Source organism: Hyaena hyaena, unplaced genomic scaffold (assembly GCF_003009895.1).
Source record: "Hyaena hyaena isolate Hyena2069 unplaced genomic scaffold, ASM300989v1 scaffold_3, whole genome shotgun sequence".
In the NCBI taxonomy this organism is placed as follows: domain Eukaryota; kingdom Metazoa; phylum Chordata; class Mammalia; order Carnivora; family Hyaenidae; genus Hyaena; species Hyaena hyaena.
Window position 1 is genome coordinate 6,210,527 of NW_024080635.1, and position 19,152 is coordinate 6,229,678.

General features: G+C 49.1%; 2 protein-coding genes across 2 annotated transcripts; both read left to right on the forward strand.

Moving 5' to 3' along the window:
- Positions 1–1,792: 1,792 nt before the first annotated feature.
- On the forward strand, positions 1,793–3,785 carry NR0B2 (nuclear receptor subfamily 0 group B member 2). The gene is made up of 2 exons (XM_039233455.1): positions 1,793–2,354; positions 3,163–3,785. The coding sequence occupies exons 1-2, from the start codon at positions 1,814–1,816 to the stop codon at positions 3,459–3,461; spliced, it is 840 nt and encodes a 279-aa protein (XP_039089386.1). The 5' UTR covers positions 1,793–1,813; the 3' UTR covers positions 3,462–3,785.
- A 7,590-nt stretch (positions 3,786–11,375) lies between these two features.
- Positions 11,376–18,992, forward strand: GPATCH3 (G-patch domain containing 3). The gene is made up of 7 exons (XM_039233509.1): positions 11,376–11,820; positions 13,930–14,354; positions 15,740–15,914; positions 16,453–16,512; positions 17,341–17,462; positions 17,599–17,726; positions 18,248–18,992. The coding sequence occupies exons 1-7, from the start codon at positions 11,385–11,387 to the stop codon at positions 18,462–18,464; spliced, it is 1,563 nt and encodes a 520-aa protein (XP_039089440.1). The 5' UTR covers positions 11,376–11,384; the 3' UTR covers positions 18,465–18,992.
- Positions 18,993–19,152: the final 160 nt, after the last annotated feature.

Below are 19,152 nucleotides of genomic sequence, written 5' to 3' on the forward strand. Positions count from 1 at the left end.
AAATCCCAAGATCCAAAGTCTCATGCTCTACCAACTGAGCCAGCCAGGTACCCCCATGTTTTCTCATTTGAAATATTCACTTTCATACCTGATTTTCTATTCCTAAAGAGGGCCTTCCAAATTGTAGAAGCCTCAGGGCCCATAAAACCAATATCCACTACTGGTCTTCCTTTAAAGATAAGGAAACTGAGGCACAGCAATATAAAGTGACCTACCCAATGTCGCTAAGTGATGAAGCAGATTTGAACCCCAGCCGTCTGACTCCAGTATCCTTTGAGGGGATGCTGAAGAGGAGTCAGTGAGATAAAAAGATGTGAAAGGAACTTTACAAATGTAAGGATTAAGATTATTACAATTAAATGAAATATGCCAATTGGTTTGTCTGCTGGGGCTTAGTTCCTCAGGCAGAGGAAAGGGAGGGGCAAAGTCCTCCTACCGAGTGCCAGAAACTACTTAGAATTTCACATCTAGGACCTCACTTTGTTATTGTCCCAGATCAAGCTCCTTAGGCCCACAGAGATTTGGGGATCCACCCAAGGTCGCATAACTGGAAAATGAGAGAGCCAGGAGCAAGTGCCAGGGATGGTGATGGCTGCCCAACGGTGTGCTAGCAGAAGGCTTGCCAAGTTGGGCTTGCCAAGGTCCATGGACATGACACAGCCGAGGACCTTCCCACCCTCTTTCTTCCACCCCATACCCCACCAACCTGAGACAGATGCCCAGGACAGAGTTGCCATGTGGCTGGCGGCAGAGCAACATTTCTGCCCAGATCATAAGGAGGCAATATCTGCGGACCAGGTAGCTGCAAGGTGGGGACCCGGGTGACCACCTGCTCTGGAAAACAGGCCACGCAGCTCTGGCTGAACAACCAGGCCAGTGGATCCAGGGGAACAAGTAAGGACTTTGGAGTCAGACAGATCTGGGCTCTGTCTCCTCTTGGTGGTGTGACCTTGGGCAAGTCACTTCACCTCTCTGGGTTTTCAAAAAGTAAGAATCTTGTCTCATAGTGAAGCTCTAGTATTAGACTGGAAAGTGCCTGGCACACAGTAGGTGCTCAATAAATAGCAGCCATTATTCAATATTGTTCTGTGAGGGCTTCTCAGTAGACACAGCCTTTCAGGAGCTTTAGGAATCCCGGCTGAGGAGAGAGAGTTCTTCAGGACCTTATTTTCTGCAGGGCCCCCCAGAACTGGAGTCAGAGGAGGGAGGCCTCCCTAGCCTGCACAGTGGGCAAAGTCCTCCCAGCCCCCCAGGGTCCTGGCTCTCTTCCCTACAGCCTGTTCCTTACCAACAACAGGAACAGAGCCCCAAGGTTAGGCAAACAAGTCAGTGATAAGGCACTTCCAGGTTGGGCCTTGCATTCAAGGCTTGTCCAGCTCTGGGGTTGGCTTCCTAGCTTAGTGAGAGGCTTGCAGGCACCAATAGGGAAACCTGCCATGGCCACCTGCTGATTGTGCACCTGAGGCCTTGGTGCCCTGGTACAGCCTGGGTTAATGACCCTGTTTATCCGCTTGAGTCATCCGATAAGGGGCAGCCGGGCCAGCAAGCAGGCAGCCCTGTGCTCTGCATAGCTGCTTCATTGACTAAAGTGATATCAGGGCCACGTGGAGCTCCCAAAGCCCCCTCCCCCACCACTTCCCCACCAATCCTGCAGGGTCAGTGAGTGTTTCTTTTTTTTTTTCAATGAATATGACTTCTGGAGTCAAGGTTGTCAGGCTGTTCCCCCCTTCCTCCCGCTGGGGATATAAATAGCACCCACAGCGCAGAGCAGAGGGCGGGAGAGCTGGGAGAAAGGAGGAAAAGATCCCCAACCATGAGCTTGAGCCAGCCAGGGACCTGCCCGTGTCGGGGTGCTGCAGGCCGCCCAGTCATTCTGTACGCACTTCTGAGCCCTAGCCTCAGGGACAGGCCCCCTGTGCCCCCAGCCCGTAGTCACTGCCAGTGCAGGCAGCACCGGCCTGTCCGGCTCTGTGCCCCGCATCGCACCTGCCGGGAAGCCTTGGATGTTCTGGCCAGGACAGTGGTCTTCCTCAGGAGCCTGCCATCCTTCTGCCAGCTACTCCCCCAGGATCAACAGCGGCTGCTGCGGGGCTCCTGGGGCCCCCTCTTCCTGCTGGGGTTGGCCCAAGACACTGTGACTTTTGAGGTGGCCGAGGCACCAGTTCCCAGCATACTCAAGAAGATCTTGCTGGAGGAGCCCAGCAGCAGCGCAGGCAGCGGCCGGCTGCCAGATCCACCCCAGCCCTCGCTGGCTGCGGTACAGTGGCTTCAGTGCTGCCTGGAGTCCTTCTGGAGCCTGGAGCTGGGCCCCAAGGAATATGCCTACCTGAAAGAGACCATCCTCTTCAATCCTGGTGAGCTTCTAGACACCCCTGGGGCCCAGCCAGGGAAGGAAACTGTTAAGGGCTTCATATCCGTTACCTCTATTCGGGTCCTCATTATCACCAAAAAAGCCACCTCAGAAAAGAGGCTCAGAGAGGTTAAGTGATTTGCTGAAGGTCACACAGCCAGGCAGGGGCAAAGCAGGGGTGTGAGCTTAGGTTTCTTCATTCCAAAGACTAGCCCTTGCCACTCTATCTAAGAAACTGTCCTGACCCTTAGGGAGGGTGGGAGTTGGGGACAAAGGATGGGCACATAACAGCTGTGTCTCTGTCACAGACAACTCTGTGGGTTCAGAAAGACTCCACAGAGACAAATGAAAATGGGAGATGAGAATTCCTCACCAAAAAGCCCTCATGGACTATATAAATTATAGTAACTAATTATAGTGATAGTAATGAATATTCAGGTTACATTTACCATATGTCAGGCCCAATTATAAGGGTTTTGCATATACTAGCTGATTTAAACTTCATAACATACCTAGGAGATAGGGACTGTTAGCTCCATTTTACAGATGAGGAAACTGAGGCACAGACATTAACTTATCCAAGGCCATGCAGCTAATAAGTATCAGCTTGGGATTCAAACCCAGGCAGCCTGGCTCTTACCCATTACTCTGGGCTGTCCCATAAATGGACAGATAAATAAAATGATAAATAAATAAATGGCGGAGGTAGTAACGGGGCCTCAAAGGCCAACCCAGCGACCTCAGGTCTTGGGCTGGTATTGCCTCATGGGAGGGGGGTACTCACCAGCCCTCTTCGCCTTCTCTGCCCACAGGTGTGCCAGGCCTCCACGCCTCCTCCCACATTGGACACCTGCAGCAAGAGGCTCATCATGCGCTGTGTGAGGCCCTGGAGCCCTGGTGCCCAGCAGGCCAGGGCCGCTTGGCCCGTGTCCTCCTCACAGCCTCCACCCTCAAGTCCATTCCTCCCAGCCTGCTTGGGGACCTCTTCTTTCGCCCTATTGTCGGAGACACTGACATCGCTGGCCTCCTCGAGGACATGCTTTTGCTGAGCCAACCTGTTCCAGCCCAGGCAGAGATCAAGTGTAGGTCGGGCAGAGGCTGGCAGCACTGATTTGGCCCAGCTGTTCCCAGGGGTAACCTAATGCCCCCAGAGGGGGGCACATCTGTATAGGCACCCCTTCTGGAGTAAGCTAGTCCTTGCCCAGCAAGACAGGCTTTGGGGCTCCCCACCTGTCCCTCTGGCCTCCCTTGGTTTGACACGGTGCTCCAGCTCTCTGGCCATCCCTTAGTGATTCCTAGAGCCTCTGGGCCAAGATTCCTGTCCCCTCCCAAGATGGGAATGGAAGCTTAGATTACCTATTGGGCCAAGAGTCCTACTGACTTTGTACAGAACTGATTTAAGTTATTGGGTTTTGTAATAAAAGGTGTGACACCCGTGGAGCCTGACACTGTAATTTGTACATGTGGAAGGGACTGTCCCACCTCCAGGGTCTACCCTGCCCCTATCAGAAGGAGTCCAAGAGGAAGAAACCATAAGGAGTCCTGGAGCCAGGCATCAGGGAACTGGGATATTAATTTTTCAGTGGGGAATGATTATTTCATTTTGGTGGGATGAGATTTATTTTGCATAGGTCTGAATCCGGGGGATGGGATCAGTTCAGGACCCACTTGCTTCCTTGCCTTTATCTTTGGGGCTGGGGGTGTCTCTCCCTATCCCCAAACCCCCCACTGACCCCTCCCTTGGCCTCTGACCCCTACAGGCTCCCTCTCACCTCAACGAGCGTCAGATCACAGCCAGTGAGGAATACGAAGCAGTCCATTCCTAAACTGAAACAGACAAGGTCACTGGAATTCCTGCAGTTTGGGATCATTCACTTCCCCCATCCCTGCAGATGACAGAAGAGGATAGTCCATTGCTGTCCCAATGGGAGGGGCAAGGGCACCTGGAGCTGACCTGGTGCAGTTGCTTGGAGGCCAAGGCTGGCTGAGGTTTAGCTGCCACACCAGTTGTTCAAGTCTGAGACACCTCCATGGCAGCTAGTTCACAGCTACTGCCCTGAGTCTCCCCGAGTTCCCTTCCATGGCCCCTCTGTCCCAGCCCTTCTCCTGGAATCCATTCTCATTGGCCACAACTAGAGGGGCAACGCTTGGCAGAGCCGTGGCCTTCAGGACTGCTCCATTCAGTGCATGGCTTGTGTCTGTTCCGATTGGTCCATGTCTGGCCCTCACTGTTTGTTAAATATTTTGAATATCACCCAGGTTAGGGTGACTGACCTGCAGGCAGAAGGGAATGATAACAACACACATGCCTATAGGACCCCCTTTCAGGACTCCCTCCTTCTTTAGCAATAAGGCCTGTCCCTACCAGTCCTACCCCCTTCACCACCAGTTTGGATTCTCTTAATGGGGCCAAGTTAATTATTGCTCAATGAGAGGTCACTCGCTCAGGGACAACAGTTGAAGAGTTGTCAATCAGACCTCTCCTGAAGGCCCCCAGGGTAGGGACCACAGCTGAATTAGCCGTTATGGGCTAATATACCCATTATGGGCACCCAGTGCCACAGCAAGTGCACCCCATTCCTTACCTAATCACCTACTCACCACTCAGAAACACAGCTCACATTCCACAACAAAGACACATACAACTCAGATCCACAACTCTCTCTCTATCTTACACACACACACACACAAAGATGTACAAGTCAGACACAACTACACAGACCCATAAAACAGAACTACCATCCACTCACACAAAGCATGGAAATGCACAGCCAACATACACTCACTCAGTGACATAAAGCAGAGACCCAAACACATGACCATAGAGACATGCACCTGAGTTGGATGGTCACACATACATCCCTATGCGCAAGGACGGGGCACACATCATGGAGACACCCTCCCACTGGGGAATGTTCTCCATGGCTTCTGTGTCACAGGAAAGAGAAAAGTGGCCCCCCAAGTAAGCAGACCTGTGTCTGCACATCTTCAGGGTCTATGCAGAGCCTGTTAATCCAGGCCAAACTGCTCTGCCTGGCATTTGGGGCCTCAACTAACCAATCGCACCCTTTCCCCATGGTGACCCCCAATATCTACCCTCCTCTCAGAGAGCCCATTCCCTGCTCATCAGCTCCCCCAAGCCAGGATGTAATTAAATTCCCAAATAGAAGGATCCTCTAGAGCCCAGAACAGGCCCTGCGTTCCTCCGCCCCCTAACCTCCCACCAGAACTCCCCAACTCAGACCTCGGGCCCCCAGGCACCTCTTCCTGCCCTGCCCTTCCCAGCACTTTGACATACACCACCCATTTCAGGTTGCAAATGCATGAGGCAGCTCTTCTAAGAGTAGATGTCTTGTCTCCCCATGGGAGCCAAATTCAGAGGATTCCGGGATTTCGGATCATTCTTTTATGTCCCTTCACTAACTGCCTCTGGTAGTTTCCTGTTGCACCTCTCTGAACCTGTAGGCTGAATCTTTCTGCCCTTCCCTCCTCCAACCTTGAACAGCCATTGGAAAGTGCTCCTCTCCACCACCCACCCCAGCCTTCTCCCCTCAACTTATCTAATGTTTCCATCATCCAAATAGCTTCCCCAATTAGCCCTATCTTCCTTCTTTGCAAACTTCTTCCCTATGCCTCCACCTGGCTGTGGAGCTGCACTTCTGTCTGTTTCTCATCTGTATCTCTTCTGTCACTCCCTGTGCCTGATCCAAACCTTCTGCAAGGAAGATAAAGACAAATCTAGCCAGACTAGAGAGAGAATTATAATACAATGTAATACGAACAATAATGCTTTCTCCATGAGACAGCAGGCCTTCCAAATGTAGGGGTCAGTGCTCCATTGTCAGCAGCTTGGAAGTGGGAACTGTGTCTCATAACCAGAGAGGGTAGAGGAAGAAACAGGCTCAGACAGGGTATGCAACTTACTCAGTGACTGATCACTATCTGTGCTGAGATTTGAACTCAGGCCTGTGTGACCGTGGAGGCCAGGTTCTTGTCACCAGCCGAGGCTGGCATGAGTCATGGCCAGGATCAGGCTGTCTGGAGCCAGCTCAGCCACTGTTTACTGACCATCAACCCTCTCAGCCATGATCCCTGTCCTCAGGCCCAGCCAGGGATGGCTCACTAGGAATCAGGCTCTAGGTCAGCCTCGGTGCCATTTTATTATCACTACCTTCATTAGCCTAATCACTGACTGCTTATTAGGCAGTCAGGCACTGAGCTGATGTGCGCTGTGTCTTGTGCCAGCACACCCTGCTTTTGGGTATCCCAGAACTTATGATACCAGCAAAAAGCCAATACCCACTATCTATCCATCCATCCATCCATCCATCTATCATCCATACCATCAGTCAACATCTCTCTTGATGGCCACTTGTACTAGACCTTGTGCTAGATGCTAAGGGTCACAAAATACACAAGATACAGTCCCTGCCTTCCCTGAACATCCTGTCTATGGCAGAGAGAGGCACATACGTAACTGTAACACAGAGTGAGCTGAACCATGATAGAGGTATGTTCAATGGGCAGCAGGAACTCAGAAGAGGGGTGATTAAATCTGCCTGGAGGTGAGAAGAATGCTTCAACCAAGTGGTCACAGCTCTGAGCTAAAGAGAATGAATAGGGGTTTGCCAGGTAGCCAAGGGATGGACATTCCAGATAGAGGGAATGATAGATGCAAAAACATGGAGATGATAGAGAGCAAGGGTGTTCAGCTAACTGCAGATGGTCTGGGGTAACTTGGGCCCAGGGCGGCAAGAGATGGGCCCGGAAAGGTGGACAGGGACCATGTCACAGAACAAGGCAGCGAGAAAGGCAATCCCAGGGAAACTGATGGAGGCAACAAGGCTAAGATTTCATGGGAATCAGTGTGAACAAAGGGGATCATTCATTCCTGGAAGGTCATTCTGGGTGGCTACTAAATAATAACCAGCTAACACTTATTGAGAGTGATGCTCTCAACCATGTCACATGGATTCCATTGTTCAATTCTCACAATAATTGTGAGGAAATTATCACCATTATCTCTATTTTATAAAAGAAGAAACTGAGGCACAGAGAGGCTAAGTGACTTCCTCAAAGCTACACAGTTAATAAGTACAGTCAGGATTTAAACTCAAGTGATCTGAACTTAGGCCAGGTGCTCTTAGGCATCAGGCTGTCTTGGGTCTTTAAAGGCCAGGGATTATCTGGGGCACCTGGCTGGCTCAGTTGGTAGAGCATGCAACTCGTCACCTTGGGTGTGAGCCTCACGTTGGGTGTAGAAATACTTCAAATCTTTTTTTAAAAAGGCTAGGGATGATCAACTGGAGAATAAGTAACAGTACCTAAACCCCTTTCCTTCCCCACCACACTACAAGGTGGAACGAGAGGGAAAATGTAGCCTTGGTTACCCTTGAGTTTAAGTTTTTGATGAGAAATCTGTCGTGTGTGTTCCCCTAGGGAAATGGCCCCACTTTCCCTGGAGACAGTCGCCAGTCACACCCAATGGCACATTCCCATGTTGGCACCAGGAATATCCATTCAATCAATGGGGATTTACTGAGTCTACTACGTATTGAGTTCTGGAAATTTAGGCTCACAATGACAATTACATGGAACAAGTGCATAACTTCTTGGATCAGCTAACAGCTTTTCTAGAGCACTCTTGTTTGCTATAAAGCACTTACTTTTCTATTTTCAGATTTTCAAAGTATGATTTTAATTCAACCTTTTCTGTGTAATATACAGAAAAATACACAAATCACACATGTACAGTTTGATGAGTTATCACAAAATGAACCCCTCTCTGTAAGCACCACCCAGCTCAAGAAACAGCTTTAGCAACACCCCAGAAATTATTCCCATCACTATGCTCCCCTTCCTCCCTAAATGGCATCACTATCCCTAATTTTCAGCATCATAAGTGAGATTGTTTGTCTTAAGCTTTATATAAATGGAATCATATAGCATGTACTCTTTCGCTTGTCTTTGACTTAATATTATGTCTGAGAGTCATTCTGACCCATTCATATTCATTGTTGTTAAGTATCCCATTACACTACAGTACATTTATCCAAGACACTGCTGATGGCCCTTTGGTTCATCAAATATTTCTTTTTTTTATGTTTATTTCTGAGACAGAGAGAGACAGAGTGTGAGTCGGGGAGGGAGGAACAGAAAGAGAGAGAGGGGGACACAGAATCCAAATCAGGCTCCAGGCTTGGAGCCATCAGCACAGAGCCCAACGTAGGGGTCAAACCCACAAACCGTGAGATCATGACCTGAGCCAAAGTCAGACGTTTTTAACTGACTGAGCCACCCAGGCGCCTCTCAAATAATATTTCTGAGACTATGCCTGCACACATGTTTTGGTGCACAGATGTTTTGGTTTGCAGATCTGTTGATACATAACAAAAACTGCAATTACCAAGTCATAGAAAGTGTGCTCAACTTAAGGAGATCTTGCATCTTGCCAAGTTTTCCAAAGTCGCTGTACCAATTTACACTTCCATCAGCAGATTTTAAAATCCAGGTATATATAAGGATCCTGTCCACAATTACCCAGACTCTCATTAAAACTTTTTTCCCCCTAGGGGCGCCTGGGTGGCTTAGTCAGTTAAGCGTCCGACTTTCGCTTAGGTCATGATCTCGCTGTTTGTGGGTTCGAGCACCGCGTCGGGCTCTGTGCTGACTGCCAGCTCAGAGCCTGGAGCCTGTTTCAGTCTGTGACTCCCTCTCTCTCTGACCCTCCCCTGCTCACGCTGTCTCTCTCTCTTCTAAAAATAAATAAAACATTTTAAAAAAATAAAAAAATAAAAAAAAAACCTTTCCCCCCTCGAATAGGTGTATATTGGTGACCAACATAATGTAAACTCTTGCTTTATTGTTTTTTTGAAATGAATTGTTTTCCCTTTTAAGATGTTTTACTAAAATTGAGTAAAACAAAATAGCATTTATAAAATATATGTTAACTGTAGGGGCACCTGGGTGGCTCAGTTGGTTAAGCATTCGACTTCAGCTCAGGTCATGATCTTGTGGATTGTGGATTTGAGCCCCACATCAGGCTCTGTGCTGACAGCTCAGAGCCTGGAGCTTGCTTTGGATTCTGTGTCTCCTTCTCTCTCTGCCCCTTCCCTGCTCACATTCAGATGAGTGCGTGCTCTCTCTCTCTCTCAAAAATAAACAGTAAAAAAAATTTTTTTAAAAATATATGTTAAGTGTAAAGAAAAACAGTAGAATGAATCCTCATCATGTCCCATAAATTTTGAAGTCATGTCCCCACTTAAGGTAATGATTACACTGCATTTGGGGTTAATCATTTCCTTACTTTTCTTTATGATTTTTAAGTCCTATTTATTTATGTGTCACTAAAAAGGATTTTTTAGTTTGTATTTTTGAACTATATATAAAGAATTCTATTTTCTGACTTGATCATTTTCCCTCAACATCATATACCTGCTGAAAAGTACTCGATGCCTGGGGTGTCTGGGTAGCTTAATCAGTCAGGTGTCTGACTCATGACTTTGGCTTAGGTCATGATCTCACAGCCCATGGGTTTGGGCTGTACACTGGCAGTGCAGAGCCTGCTTGGGATTCTCTCTGCCTCTTCCCTGCTCATGTGCTGTGCCTCTCTGTCAAAATAAATAACTTTTTTGAAAATCATACTAAATGCCAACTTTTTGCTCTTACAAACACTGCATCTATGAATACTCGTACATATTGTCACATAAAAAAACAAATCTGGACTCAGTAAGGGGAGACTTCTTTTTAAATGATTATTGCAAGAAAGTAAAGGAACTATTGCAAAGGAGAATAAATCTATTGCAATGGGACCATATGATCTACATGTGCCTTCAAGGTTGAGGCAAGAGGAGCCTATCATTCATAGGGTGGAGTAAACAGGGCTAGAAGGAACTGGGTGTGAGGAAGTGCGGTGACCAGGAGTGGCATGATGAGACAGTAGATCAGAAAATGTTTTACCCTGAAGCCAGCCTATTCTCAGGAGGGGTTGCGCGCTGGCTCAAACTTGGTGGGTGGGTGGGGGAGGCAAAGTTCAGGGACTTGGGGGAAGGAGAGAAGCTTAACCAAAGTTTGGTTAACAAGCATTTTGTTCTGATTGATCAGTGGGGACAAGCAGTTCATCCACGCGTTTACAAGGCAGCGAATTGGAATTTGGAGTCTGTGACTAACCTTGACATACATTCGTAAACAAGGGAGCACCCATGAGTTTTATCTAAGTCATATACGGAAGCTTGTTTCCTTGCAGTAAGCTGTGTTCTAGAACACAAAAAAGGGGAAGATCGGGTTTCTTAACCTTTACTGTTTTCCAGGATCACAGGGATGGGTGAGGCTCAACATTGCCGATGCAGAGACATATGCGAGAATTTCTTTTAAGTATATATAGAGAAGCGGAATATGGGTAGCTTCACTTCTACTGGGTGTCATATTTTCCAAAGTGGTTGTACTAGTTTACCATCCACAGCAGTGGATGGGAGATCCAGTTACTCTACACTACCACCAATACCAGGATTAAAATTTTTTTTGCCAATCTGGTGGATAAGTGGGTCTCCCTTGATTTCCTTGATTATTGAGAATGAGGCATTTTCAATGTTAATTGGACGTGCTTCTTTCTGTGAAATGTCTTCAGTCCACTCTTCAGTTGGATTATCTTTCTTAGAGAGGTGTGGGAGTGCATGAATATGCTTAAGCAGTATAAATGAATGAACCACTAAAAAGTTTCTAAACTGAGAACTAAGATTAAGTGTGGGAAATCCCCAACAACCAAAAAAATCTTAAAAGCTGACCCTCCCTGAGGCTTCTAATTTTATCATCATTAGAGCCTTAGGAAAGAGATCTGTAAACACATTTCCGAAGTGAGTGTTTTCATCATCGCCGGCTTTTCTCTGTGGGTAACCGACCCGAAAACCCGCGCTTGCTCGGCTCCTCAACCACCAGCCGGTGGACCAGTCACCCGTTACGCTTCGTTCACCACGGAAGCCTCGCTCCGTGACAGTCTCGCGAGAGTCGGATCCAGCCGTTCATGTGACAACCCAAGATGGCGGTGCCCAGCGAGGCAGAGGAGGAGGCCACAGTATACTTAATAGTGAGCGGCATTCCCTCTGGTTTGCGCTCTGCCCAGCTCCGGAACTACTTTAGCCAGTTCCGAGAACAGCGCGGTTGCGGTTTCCTGTGTTTCCACTACCGGCATCGGCCTGAGCGGGCTCCTTCCCAGGCTTCTTCCGACTCTGCCCTAACTCCTACGGGCCAGGTTCCTGCCCAGACTTTAGTCGCCGATGCCCGCACTCTTTCCAGCCCGGACTCTGCTCCCGCCCAGACCCGTACCTGCTGCTGCGTCATCTCGGTACGGGGGACAGCTCAGGCCCAGCAGGTTCTTCGCATGTACTCGGGCCGCCGGTGGGTAGATTCTCAGGGGACTTTGTTGCCGGGTCGTTGTTTCATCCGCAGACTTCGACTACCTACTGAGGCATCAGGTACCGGCGGGGAAGATTATAGACCAAGCCTACCAGCCCTGGAACGGAGACACCTTTCGTGAGGGATGATAGGGATAAGTCAGGACTCTGATGATCAGACTCTTAAAGAGTTTAGGTCATTTCCGGACAGAGTTTCAGCCTCAATTCCGTGTTAATTTAACTAGGACTGGGTGTCAGGTTGGAGTGGGGGGAGCGGCGGTACGGAAAGAGGCCTTTTGGATGACCCTTCATTTTCCAATTTATTACATTTCTTCTGATACCTTTTTTTTTTTTCTATCTGAGAGGTTGATATTGCACTGCCACAGAAGGAAAACAAGGGAAATGAGGTTTCTAATCCTCTTCTTGTTTTTTGTTTGTTTGTTTTTTTAATTCTGAGAGAGAGAAGGGGCAGTGTGAGCAGGGGAGGGTCAGAGAGAGAGGGAGACACAGAATCCCAAGCAGGCTCCAGGCTTGAGCTAGCTGTCAGCACAGAGCCGGAAGCGGGGATCGAACCCACGAACCATGAGATCATGACCTGAGCCAAAGTGGGACACTTAACCGACTGAGCCACCCAGGCTCCCCTCTTCTTGTCTTTTATTACATTCTTTGTTGTTTCCTCCCCAGCCCTCTCTTGGTAAGATACAAATGAAAAGACAGTCTCTTTTCTCTGGACAGCTCCCATTTTCTTTCTTTCTTTCTGTTTTTTATATGAAACATGTTGTTTTTAATGTTTTATTTATTTCTGAGAGAGAGAGAGAGAGCATGAGCAGGGGAGGGTCAGAGAGAGACGGAGACACAGAATCTGAAACAGGCTCCAGGCTCTGAGCTGGCAGTCAGCACAGAGCCTGATGCGGGGCTAGAACCCACGAACCATGAGATCATGACCTGAGCCAAAGTCAGACACTTAACCAACTGAACCACCCAGGCGCCCCTTGACACCTCCCATTTTCGAGGGAAGTCACTTTGATGGGGAGCAGAAAACAGTGCAGAGTCCTCTAATTCATTCGTTCAACAAATCTAGCTTATATGCTCCTCCAGTGTGACTCTAGCTGGTGTGCAGAAAACAGACATGTCTGTGCTCAGGATTCAGAGAGGAAAACGGATCTGTAAAAAAGTAACTGGCACAGAGATGGCATTCTTATTGTTAACATTTGCTGTGTACTTACTAGGCACTGCTCTAAGCCTTTCATTTTCTTATTGACTCCTCACAACAATCTATAAGGTAGAGGCTATTGTTACTCTTTTATTTTTTTTTTATTTTAAATTTTTTTTTTAATGTTTTATTTATTTCTAGGAGAGAGAGAGAGACAGCGTGAGCAGGGGAGGGTCAGAGAGAGAGGGAGTCACAGACTGAAACAGGCTCCAGGCTCTGAGCTGGCAGTCAGCACAGAGCCCGAAGCGGGGCTCGAACCCACGAACCGCAAGATCATGACCTAAGCGAAAGTCGGACGCTTAACCGACTAAGCCACCCAGGCGCCCCTATTGTTACTCTTTTATAGGTGAGGATGCTGAGGGATACAGAAGGTGTGTTACTTGCCCAAGGTTACAGAGCTAGGAAGTGGCAGAGTCTCAGTACAAACCCAAGCATATTGCTGCAGGGTCACAGTACAAACCCAGGTATATTGCCCCAGAACCTATGCTCTTTATCAGCAAGTGTTATGAGATGACAGAGGGCGGACAAACCGATCTCCTAGAGGGATCAGGAAATGTGGCTTTTCATCTGAACCTGAAAGATAAACAGGAGTTTGTAGGAAGGAATGGTGTTCAAAGTAAATGTCATTTGCAAAGACCCAGAGATGTGGAAGTCCATGGAACTTTCAGGGCGTGTCAAATTGTTTGGTATGGTTGAAGCACATGGCTTGAGGATGTGCAGGGAGTGGGGGTTGGTGGTGGTTGAGAATGAAAAAGTCAACAGGAACCAGATCTCAAAGAAACTTGTGTGCTCAGCTGAGGTGCTGAGAAATGGCATGAAATCTTTAGGTGGTTCTGGTCAGGGAATGGAGGAGGCTGCTCTGGAAAAGTATGAAAGGGAGGAAGAGCATCAGGCTAAAAGATTTGAACCAATTTCTGGCTCAAGCGTTGCTGGAGGCTTCTAGGTTTCAAGAGCCGTTCTTCCCTCTGCTTTCCAAGGTTTGGGCTCCTTTCCTTTCAAAACACGCAAGGAGCTGCAGAGTCAGAAAGCTCAGAAGGAGGCCTTTACTCTCGCTGACCTGAAGCAACTGCCGGAGCTGAACCCACCAGTGCTGATGCCCAATGGAAATGTGGGGACTCCTCTGCGGGTCTTTTTGGAATTGATCCGGGCCTGCCGCCTACCCCCTCGGATCATCACCCAGCTGCAGCTCCAGTTCCCCAAGACAGGCTCTTCCCGGCGCTATGGCAACGTACCCTTCAAGTATGAGGACTCAGAGACCGTGGAGCAGGAAGACCTTGTGTACACGGAGGAAGGCGAGGAAATACCCCAAGGAAGCTGCCTAGCGGACCTACCAGCCAGCTCCTGTGGAGAGCCAGCGGAGGAAGGGGAAAAGGAGGAGGAGGAAGAGTCGCACTCAGATGACGTGAGTACAGCAAACGACCCTGTCTTTGCTGACGGCTTAGAGAGGTAAGGCCATCCGTAACCACTCTTCAGTTGTATATCACAATAGTTCTAATCCGGGGAGAGGGGCGTTTCCTCAGGAGGGTTCCAAAGAGTTAGAACTCCCTGCAGTTGAATATAAAAGTGCATTTGCACGTGCAAATACACTTTTCTTTGAGGAGAGGGGTCAGAATTCTTATCAGAATATTCTCAAAGGGGTCTTCTTTGCATCCTCTTAGAAGAATTGTAAGGAGGGTCCTTTTCATAGATGAAAACGTACTGACCAAGAGAGAAAATCATCTAAGGAATTAGAGAGATGTGCAGTGTGAACTTGGTCCCCTTTGCTGCTTGTCTAGCCTCTGTGTGCTTTTCATCACGTGGCTGAGAAGTCACATCTGTTTTCTGACCTTGAGTCTGTGGCTTGAACACCATCCTCCACTCTAATTTTATCAATGAGATAGACATTTCTTCTCCCTCTTCAAGTTTGGTTGTTAATCCATCAAATTAGGAAAGGTGTGCTTTGGGGGGAAACTTTTTTGCGTGTGCATACCCTGGGTAAAAAGAATAATTCATTTGTCTTCAAACCACTACCCCAGAGCTGCTAACATCTGTACCACATCCTTAGTGTAGTACTCTCTGGACTTTTCCCAGAGCCTGCTCGACAGCAGTGATTCCTGGGGCTTCTTGGGGTTTAACTAGGACAGGAGCCCCCAAGATTTCAAGCCAGGAGTCATCCTACCATTCCGCAAATCTAGGCAAGCAGCTGTTCACATAGGCTAGCGCAGGACTCCAGAGGCATTCCAAGATCCATTTCCTGCCCTAGAAGAGCCTCCTCTGAGCCCAGGTTTCCTCATCAGTAGAATGGGAATGATGGTACTCAACCTCACAGGGCTGTTGGGGTGATTAAGGGAGCTAAGTTATGAGAAGGGCCTGACACACAGTAGACAATAGGTATTAGTTATTGTCCCTTCTTTCTTTATGACATTATATATAGAGGCCTAAATAGTGTGTGCTGATTACCTCTAAACTGAGGAGTTTGGAGACCAGCGAGAGTGCCGTGGCCAAGTTCACATGGGCTGTAGAGCTTGAGGGATGAGGACTGACCAGGTGAAGAGAAGTGGTGGGAGAGGAGGGCAGATGTTCCCAGCAGGGGGAACAACATGGCCAGCAGCACAGGAGAAGAGTGAGTTGGGCCTGGGGGAAGGTGCCAAGTATGTTGTGACACAGGGGATGGAGAGATATGTTGAGCAAGGCTTCAAGGGCCAAAGACGTGCTGCTTCTAAGAGAAATTTGAAGGAATGGAGCCTCCTGTGCCCTGAGCTGCCCTCCTTGTGGGCATGCAGGTCACTTCTGTCCACCTTCTCCAAGGACGATGACCGTGGCGAGGAGTGGGAGCGTCATGAGGCGCTGCACGAGGATGTGACCAGGCAGGAACGTACCACCGAGCGGCTCTTTGAGGAGGAAATCGAGCTCAAGTGGGAGAAGGGCGGCTCCGGCCTGGTGTTCTACACCGATGCCCAGTTCTGGCAGGAGGAGGAAGGAGGTAATGCTGGCATCCAGGCAAGGGCAGGAGTGATCCCTGCTGCATCCATGCAGGGCTCTCCGCTCCACATTAGGATTCTGCGGGTGCCAAATACAGGGCTGGAGAAGAGGCTTACCTTGACTGTATATGAGAGACCAGTCGTCCTTTTTAGGGGTGGGGGGGTTCGTGGAATGGAGAAAAAAAAATGCCCTCCGCCCCTGCAAATTCTGAAAGACCCTCCAGAGGAGAAATTTTAAAAAATAATCAAAACCCGCAAGTTCTAGGGGCAGCTGAGTGGCTCAGTCAGTTGAACGTGCGATTCTTGATTTTGGCTCAGGTCATGATTTCATGGTTCGTGGGATCGCAGGGTCTCCTGGGGATTTTCTGTCTCTCTCCCTTCTCTCTCTGCCCCACTCGTGTGCACTCACTCTTGCTGTCTCTCAAAAGAAATAAATAAACATAAAAAAAGCCCCAAGTTCTAGAACATGTCTAAGTCTAGATTTAACTCTCAACAGAACTGTGAATCCTTAGTTTACTCTCTGATGCTTTTTATCTGCAGACTTTGATGAACAGACAGCCGATGACTGGGATGTGGACATGAGCGTGTACTACGACAGAGGTACTGGGCCAGCGACTGCAGTGTGGGGAGGTGGGACTGGTGCCCTGGCCTTGCAAGGACACTCTCCTAGGCTTGCTTAGCAGAGGCTGAGACGGGACCAGTTCCCCTGGGGTAGCCCACCGAGTGGACTCCTCTCTCAAGTCATCTCCAGTTGCATGCATTAGATGCTAGTTATAGGCAGAGCCTTTTTCCTTTGTGGAGGAAAGATGTGGGGTGAGCCCTCAGGAGGCTCTGGTTCTGGTGGGCAAGCCCTGGTAGAATGGGAGGGTGAGGTGTTTGGGCTCGGGTTAAGAATTTAGATTCTGGAGGGGCGCCTGGGTGGCTCAGTTGGTTAAGCATCCAGCCTTGGCTCAGGTTGTGATCTTGCAGTTTGTGAGTTCCGAGCCCCACGTGGGGCTCTCTGCTGTCAGCACAGAGCCTCCTTCGGATTCTCTGTCTTCCTTTCTCTGCTCCTCCCCACTGTCTCTCTCTAAAAATAAATAAACAACAAAAAAGATTAAAATAAAATAAAAAAAAGAATTTAGATTCTGGAGTCAGAAATGACCTGGGAGAGGTTGGGGAGACACTGGGGTAGGAGGGAAAGACCAGAGTTCTAATTCTGTTTCTTATCTTATGACTCTATGACTTCTGCACCAGTTTCCTCATCTGTAAGATGGGAAAACCAGGGTTCCCACTTTTGGTGAGCCTCCAGTCTAATGAGAGAGAGAATAGTAAAATAATAACACCATGAAGAGGAATACGTAAATCTTGTGAAGGTGTCCTAGAAACCTGATTCCTCCCCTTTCTGCTGAGAGAGACCCTTCTACAAACTGAGCTCTGCCTCCTCAGATGGTGGAGACAAGGATGCCCGAGACTCTGTCCAAATGCGTCTGGAACGGAGACTCCGTGATGGCCAGGAGGATGGCTCTGTGATCAAATGCCAAGTGGGCACCTTTGAGCGCCACACCAAGGTAAGCACTGTGTCTGGCCCATTGACCCTTCTCTTTTCCCTCTCTATCTCCATTCCTCCTGCCACCACCACCACCTCCCTGCCCTCCCCCCTCCCCAAGAGCCCCATCTCTTGAGTCTTCTCCCTTCCCTCCACAGGGCATTGGACGAAAGGTGATGGAGCAGCAGGGCTGGACTGAGGGCAAGGGTCTGGGCAGCCAGTGTTCAGGGGTGCCTGAGGCCCTGGATAGTGATGGCCAGCACCCTAGATGCAAGCATGGATTAGGGTGAGTATGGCCAAGGGGCTTTCCTGGGGGCCCAAGCTAGGCTTTCATCTGTACCCTGGTTTCCCCCTTCCCTCTGGTTTTGGAATGGGTCTTGCAGACTCCTAGAGGATGAGCTTCAAAGCAGAATTAGAAGGAAAAGATAGGTCTGGCACTATTTTTTTTTTTTAGATCAAGCTCTAAGGCTTGACAGGATCAGTGATCTCCTGCGGGAGTCATACCCCCTGGTCTGAGGAATTTGGACTTGATTGCCATTAGGGAGTCCCTGTAAGTCACAGAATGGTGACAGTTTGTTCTAAACTCTGTGTATTATTTAAGATGAAGGCAATGTGTGAGACCTCTGGTTGCTGGCCTGTCAATGGATAGATAAGGGGACTGAGGAGCAAAGATCCAAATTTAAAGGCTCAGTCTTTGGGACAAACCAGACAAACCAGAAGTAGTAGCTACTTCTCTGTCTTTTCCCAACCCTTTATTGGAGTTTGAGAGCAGCCCTCTCAGTCTGAGCCCTTTTTCTCTCCATGCAGGTACCATGGAGAGAAGCTACAGCCATTCGGGCAACTGAAGAGACCCCGTGGAACTGGCTTGGGGCTCATCTCCACCGTCTATGATGAGCCCCTACCCCAAGACCAGGGGGAGTCGCTGCTGCGACGCCAGCCACCCACCAGCATGAAGTTTCGGGCAGATGTGGCATTTGTGAGGAGTTCCAGCTGTGCCTTGGACAACCCCTCAGAGCACGAATGACAGATTCGGGCCTTCCTTAGTATCACTCGTAAGGGCACAAATGGCAGCCCTCTGCCTTGGCCTTAAGTCCCGCCACGGCGGAAGGAACTCTGGGACCAGCAATCTGCGAGGCTTGTTCAGGGGGCTCTGTTCTCAACTTGCCTTCTGGCTCTTCTACCTCAAGGACATTTTTACCAAACGCCCCCTATCCTCTTTTAATTAATACAGCCAAATGACCTCTCAGTGGTCTCCTATCCAAGTCCCTGTTTGGGCTTGCCCATGCCGCCTCCCCCAGTACCTGAACAGCTGGATTGACTGAAGTTGTCACCACAACCTTCGTTGGGGGGTTCGCTGCAAAGGTCAGAAAGAGGGGGAAATGGACCTGGAAGAGGAGAGGAGGGCTCCTGGTGCTTGCTGGGAAGGGATGATATGGGGGCAAGCCGTCCATCGCCTCCACCCTTGACTGGTTAGGAGCGGACAAGGGAAAGGTCGCGAGGTGGTGGCCCGGGTCTGCGACCTAACGGGAGAATAAAGAAGTTGACTACCCGATTTCTCTTTATCTTCTAATTTGGGCCGAGGTAAAGTCGGGAAAGCCTGGGCTACAGTTACCCCCGCCCAAACCGGCTGGAGGAGCCCAAGCCCCGAGGAGAAACGCTCTGCGTCGCCACGCCCCTAGGCGTCAAGCCGCGCCGTCATCTTGGGGGCGGGA

Bases quoted from the DNA above. Each gene is read 5' to 3' on its own strand.
- GPATCH3 (XM_039233509.1), top strand. From the start codon at position 11,385: ATGGCGGTGCCCAGCGAGGCAGAGGAGGAGGCCACAGTATACTTAATA. The intron at 11,821-13,929 runs GTACCGGCGGGG...CTGCTTTCCAAG, and splicing joins ACTACCTACTGAGGCATCAG to GTTTGGGCTCCTTTCCTTTC. The intron at 17,463-17,598 runs GTAAGCACTGTG...TTCCCTCCACAG, and splicing joins CCTTTGAGCGCCACACCAAG to GGCATTGGACGAAAGGTGAT.
- NR0B2 (XM_039233455.1), top strand. From the start codon at position 1,814: ATGAGCTTGAGCCAGCCAGGGACCTGCCCGTGTCGGGGTGCTGCAGGC. The intron at 2,355-3,162 runs GTGAGCTTCTAG...CTCTGCCCACAG, and splicing joins GACCATCCTCTTCAATCCTG to GTGTGCCAGGCCTCCACGCC.